General features: G+C 33.2%; 1 protein-coding gene across 1 annotated transcript; it reads left to right on the forward strand.

Annotated features, from left to right (window-relative positions):
* Positions 1-268: 268 nt before the first annotated feature.
* Positions 269-3,682, forward strand: LOC116351943 (metabotropic glutamate receptor-like protein P; the record flags this gene model as incomplete). Its single annotated transcript, XM_031784100.1, has 3 exons — positions 269-453; positions 515-611; positions 3,152-3,682. Coding segments are annotated over 3 exons (548 nt in total), but the record flags the coding sequence as incomplete, so codon positions are not given.
* Between the last annotated feature and the right edge of the window lie 2,553 nt (positions 3,683-6,235).

Raw genomic sequence — 6,235 nt, forward strand, 5'->3', positions numbered from 1 at the left:
GCACATTACTGATCTAGGATATTTCTACATCTACGCTGCCTATCGGGTTTTTGGAAAATTAACAAGGGGCACTTTTTTAGTCGGTCTTTTTTCTCGATTCTCTTAATAGTTAAATATAGTTTTCATGAATTATCGAAAAAGTACCAAAAAATAGACGATGAAAACCAAAAAAAAAAAAAAAATAAACGAATCAAAGCAAAGTGTAGTGGAAATTGATAAACTTAATTATTTGTAAATTATATTAGCTGTTCCATAAATTGTATCACAGAACATATAAGACATAAAATATTTGATTTTAGGAATGATGGTACTAGTGAATTTAATCCAGCTTATTCGTTTGAATTAACAAACAATCCAACACAATGCGAAGTAGACACATTCGATCACATTCTGCAGGTCACTGCACACCACGATGCTGTTTATGCATATTATTATATGGATGATAATAATAAAGTAGGTTTCAATCTTCATTACAGCGAAGTTTAATTTGACTAATCATTTATTGTATTTTCAGGTGAAATTAACAAAAATTTTCGATCTAACCGATAGTGGGAAGCAAAACAGTGAATGTAGTGATGAACAACCGTTTGAGCCAGCAAAATCTATAACAGGTAATAACATAGCTTCAACAGTTAGATAAATAGATATCAATTTCTCGTTTTCTATGAGCAAATCAACTTCATACAATTATAAGTTATTTACCTGTGATTTATTGGCATATACAGGGTGGGGTGTCTCAAATGGGTGCCTACCTAAGGGGAGAATCACAAAAGAGAAGAATTAATTTAAAATAATCGAAAAATAATCGAAATAATCGACAAATAATCGAAATAATCGACAAATAATCGGAAACATATAATGAAAATGAAAGTTGATAATCAATGAGAAATGAAACAGAATAGAAAATAATGTGAAAATGAATTGTAAGCAGTAACTTACAAGTGTATATATCAATAAATTGAAATAAGGCGACCACATAAATAAAAAGATATCTTAAATGAAAACATTCCATTACTGAAATCGCGATAGCTAAAAAATAGCTGAAAATTTAGATTTTGTTGATGATTGTTGTAGCGGAGATCTGTGCATAGAGAAAAAAAGGAAAGTATTATAAAATTAGTAACAGAAAATTCATGTATTAATTTGGTTGATTGTGTTATTAGTTTACAAATTGCGTAGTCTCTTCTTTTGTATATAATTACCTCACATCCCGAGTTCTGATACATTTCAACCACGTTCTGTATCGTGCTTTCGGTTGATTGTTTGGCGCTTCCAATACGGTACAGCATAGGCCGCACAACATTGTCGTTCGATTCTACATCTACTACCAAACACTTACATCCACGTCGTCGATTGAAATAATGCACATAGCGATTCGTTTGTGGTGTTTCTGGATAGCCTTTGAGACCTTGCCGCATCTTTGCTCCGCCGATAACAATGAGCGTTGGTTTACCTTGGCACAATTCGTTTGTGATTTTATCCATCGCTTTTTGTTTCTTGATGAAACCACCGAATGCCAAATAAGTGTACTTGAGCGAACAGTACACTTTGATTTGTTCATTGAAAAAACGAAAATGGTGATTCGCAAAATCAACATAGTGTGGACATGTTTCGGAGATCTCTGGATACGTCATTCGGTCTGCCAACAAACGATCCTGCAACTTTGCGTCTAGCTCTTCACGCAATTCCATTTGTTTTTTCGCATTGATCAGGCGATAATATTTGCCAGCCTCCACTCGAATATTGCGCTCGACTATCTCGTCATTATCTCGATATTCCCTGGCAACACCAGCCACTGTTGGTCTTTTGCTTGGATCCAATCCGAGCAATCGTTCAAAATCTTGCGAAAGTCGTTCGATTCGATCTTCCTCGCTTTGTTTAACAATTGTTTTGATGCAGTTCAGAGACACGCGCACACCATCCGTGTAAATTAGTTGATTGAAATATTTCTTCGGTGATGTCGGTATGATTTTTTCATAATCGAAATATTTCTGCCACATTTTTCGGACTAAACTTTTGTTGGCGATGAACTCGTCACGTTTGTAATCTTTCGGTGTTTTGGTTGGTTTTCGTGGCTTGCGACCGACGGCAGTCAAAGCATCGAATAAAGATCTCGAATCGGACACAATGTGCCGGCGCTGAAACGTGGCCAATGGAACAATTTTGAATCGACTGATGTTTTCGATTCCATCTTGTTGTGCTTCATAAATAAACTTTTGCAAACGTAATAACAATGGGACATGCTGCATCCATGTTAATTGAATGTCCATGAACATGCCACATTTATTTTCAATGTTCGGCTCCAACAGCACGGAGAATGTATTAACCAAATCCGCTTCGTACTCAGCTGTACCATCAAACAGGAACCGCTACATTCACAAAACACGCCATAACATGTTTGAAAACCACAGCATTGTCCACGACAAGTGAAATGTATTATGTTGCTATGCCGGCAAAAATACACAGATGCGCATTCGATTTTGGTTAAGGCGCGCCATGCACAATACCAATACACAATTTATGTCAACGCAGTTTTCAATAACACAATACAATACATTTGAATATGCTTACCCGAATGTGATCTTTTGACGTTGCTACTGTTCTCGCAGTATTGTCCATCCGCTACGCCATATTGCCGTTGCCGCTGTGACGTTGTTCCGATGCAATAGTAAATTGTGTGTACAACATTGATTTCTTGTGATGTTCTCTCCACTGCTACTACTACCACCACTATCAAATCTCAATTTTCAGCACTATCAAATCTTTTTGCTGTCGCAACAATAAATATATGTGGTCAAACCTTGAATTCTAATGGTTTTCAATAATCTCTCACTCACTCACTGACTCACTCACCCGCCCAGATACACAGTCTCTCTTTCTATTTTACATACATTCTGTTTTCTTCATTGTCATTTGGCAATCTCATAGTATACATATTAGAATTAATGTATAATCGAAAATAATCGAAAAAGAATCAATAACAATTCTTAAATAATAGAAAGGCAATTTTTAAGTGAATATCCGATGTGGTAGTGAGTCACCAATTTGAGACACGCTGTATATAATGAAGAATTGATATTTAGTTATACAAAATGCATCAAATTGTAAATGTGATGTAATATTTTAATTATTTTTGTGATTTATTTCATAGATTGCACTTATCCACCAAAAAATAGTAAATATCATCATAGTCATGTCGCTAGCAACAACAATAATAATACAGTCAATGCAAATAACAATAATAAAACAAATCGACAATTTAGCATAAGTGAAGATGGACCAACAATTAGCGAAGATCAACTGGATAATTTAATAAATCAGTCCATCAACGAATGGCAGCAGCGTCAAAAAACGAGCGTCGACAATGAAAAACCAAATAACATTGATACAGCTAAACCAGCACCAATTATTTCATAAAAAGCATCCAAATCAATTCTTATTACCCGACGTGTTTTTCATTCTAGTTAAAAAAAAACTGATTCAAAGCGTTTTTTATATTGAAGATTCTTCTTTGATGTTTTAGATTTTTTATTTTCATTTCATGTCACAATGCAAATAGAAAGAAACCAAAGAAAAGTAAAGAAAACGAAACTTTAACATACTGAAATCAATTTTGTTCTTAAATTACGTTATAATCAAACATTTTCTTCTAAACTAATGTAAATGACAATAGATATTAACAAGTGCAAAAAAGATATTATTATTATTATTTTTGAAATCATTATATAATTTTTTTTTGAATTTAAAATATTTAATCATACTATAGAAAGTGGTGAAAATATTTAAGTGAATCTATTTTTCTATTATTAGAATATTAACTTATGATAGAAAAAATGAATAAACTCAAATCTTGTGAAAAAAACATTTTTTTTTTTGTGTCTATTCCACATGGACAACATTAAGTAATAACATATCACTTTCAATATTGTTTGAAAGCTAAAGTCGGTTCAAGTCTATAATAGACTGGCCCCCAAAACACAAAAGTTGAAATTGAATCCGAATCGAGCCTTAAAATTGAGGTACCGCCAACGAAAAATTAAAATTTCATGAAATTTTTGCAAAAAATTGATTAAAATGTGCGATTTTTTGGTTAATAATCATTTTTCATGGCAATTTCAATGCCAGATTCGGATTCAGCGCAAAAAATTACCTTAGAAATGATGGTGCATACGATTCCAAAATAATCTGCTTTATACACTTTTTTTCGTTTGAAAGTCAAAAAAACGAGCAAAATAAGGTATTTCGTAGCCGTGCAGTGGAGGGCGCGTAATGGAACTACGAGCCCATCACTTTTGGCAACACTGTTCGTAGTGTTTTGACATTTCATGAAATGTGACTTTAATGTCTGTTGATATGAACCGTGTTTGAGTTTTTGAAATTCTAATTTATTATTGTGAGTTTTTATATGTATTCTATGATAAAATAACAGTGAAAAAAATGTGTGAAAATATATGTAAGTATTGAAAATTTCAAAAAAACAAGTGCAAATTTCTTGAATTGAATTGGTAAAATTTCTTATTATTTACAAGATGCGTTTTTCTTTAAGGAGTCAGTCAAAAATATATTTCTTTTTACTACATGTGTTTGTTATGAGTATCTCTGAGCGGTTCAATGTGAGTGTGTAAATGTGTTACGGCTGGAACAAAAATGTGCTAGCGGTGGCACAAGTGTATTTACTCGACCGTAATCGACAGAACGGATAACTAACTTTCAATAATTCTGAAGAAAACTCAATAATATTTTTTTAAAATATTGAACTTAATGACGCTTAATGAAGTAATAACAAACACATGTAGTAAAAAGAAATATATTTTTGACTGACTCCTTAAAGGGCTCACTGTCATTACTCTCACGGATGACAACTTCATCCGTATCCGTCACAGATGCGGATATATATTTTATCCGTATCCGTTAAACTAAGCTTGTGAATACGGATGAATTGTATGTCCGTGGGATGTGTATCCGTGAAGAATTCTTAATACATCCGTCACTATTTCTGTATTCACGGATAAAATATTTATCCGTATCCGTGAACAATTTTTTTTATTGCTTTTATTCAACGTAAGTTTTGATGTAGTTCTAAATTTCTTTTCCGCACACTCTGCGCATTAAAGTATTATAATCAGCTCAAAATTGTGAAATGCACAAAAATCATTTTTTAACGCGTTTTGACCCTAGAGATTCAAGAACAACGGTTTTTTACCCTGCCAATGTGGGGATGTGGTACATTGTACGCATTTTTTACCTTTTTACGGATAAATGCTTATCCGTCTCAGTGCATAAAAATATTTTTATCCATATTGTAACACACTCGAGTATCCGTCCACTTAAATTTTTTTAAATGGACATGATAAATGTCCGCTCACCTGAAAAATGTCAAACGGACATCAAATATATCCGCCAACCTGGAAAATGTCAAACGGACATCAAATATATCCGCCAACCGGAAAAATGTCAAACGGACATCAAATATATCCGCCAACCGGAAAAATGTCAAATGGACATCAAATATATCCGCCTACATGAAATATGTAAAACGGAGATGGGCGAAGACAGACATGATGAATATTCGCCAACCTAAAAAATGTCAAACGGAAACCAAATATATCCGCCAACCTGTAAAATGTCAATCGGAAATCAAATATATCCGCCAACCTGGAAAATGTCAAACGGAAATCAAATATATCCGCCAACCAAAAATTTGAAACAACGATGAAACTTATAAATGAAAATATTTTAAATAAAATAAAACAATACATCAATTTTCCCAATTTGGTTTTTGTTAATTTTTCAAACGTGCATTAAATAAAAGAACTACAAAAAAATAATACAACAAAATTGACTCAGGAGGACACCTAACCTCAATATATTTCTGCTGCTGCTGCACAGCAGAACAATAAAACCACGCAATCGCATTCGTAAAAAACTTACATTTTTTAATTTAATTTCAATTTTAATTTAGTTTTATTAATAAAATAAAAACAAAAATGATGAGCCGTCATTAGGTGTAAAAAATTGTAATAAGTTATAAACTGACACGGATGATTCTGAATTAATTTTATTCCAATTTAATTTTACTCTTACAACGATGTGTTCGGCTCGAGTGTTCACAACAGAATAGGAAGAGACATATGTTCCAATATGACAGCTGAGCTACAAGTGTCACCTTCACACAACTCAGCTACATTTACCATTTCGCCACATTCATGCATCGGGCAACATTTGACAATTCCAT

Source organism: Contarinia nasturtii, unplaced genomic scaffold (assembly GCF_009176525.2).
Source record: "Contarinia nasturtii isolate CC-2019 unplaced genomic scaffold, AAFC_CNas_1.1 Cnas_scaffold_6629, whole genome shotgun sequence".
In the NCBI taxonomy this organism is placed as follows: domain Eukaryota; kingdom Metazoa; phylum Arthropoda; class Insecta; order Diptera; family Cecidomyiidae; genus Contarinia; species Contarinia nasturtii.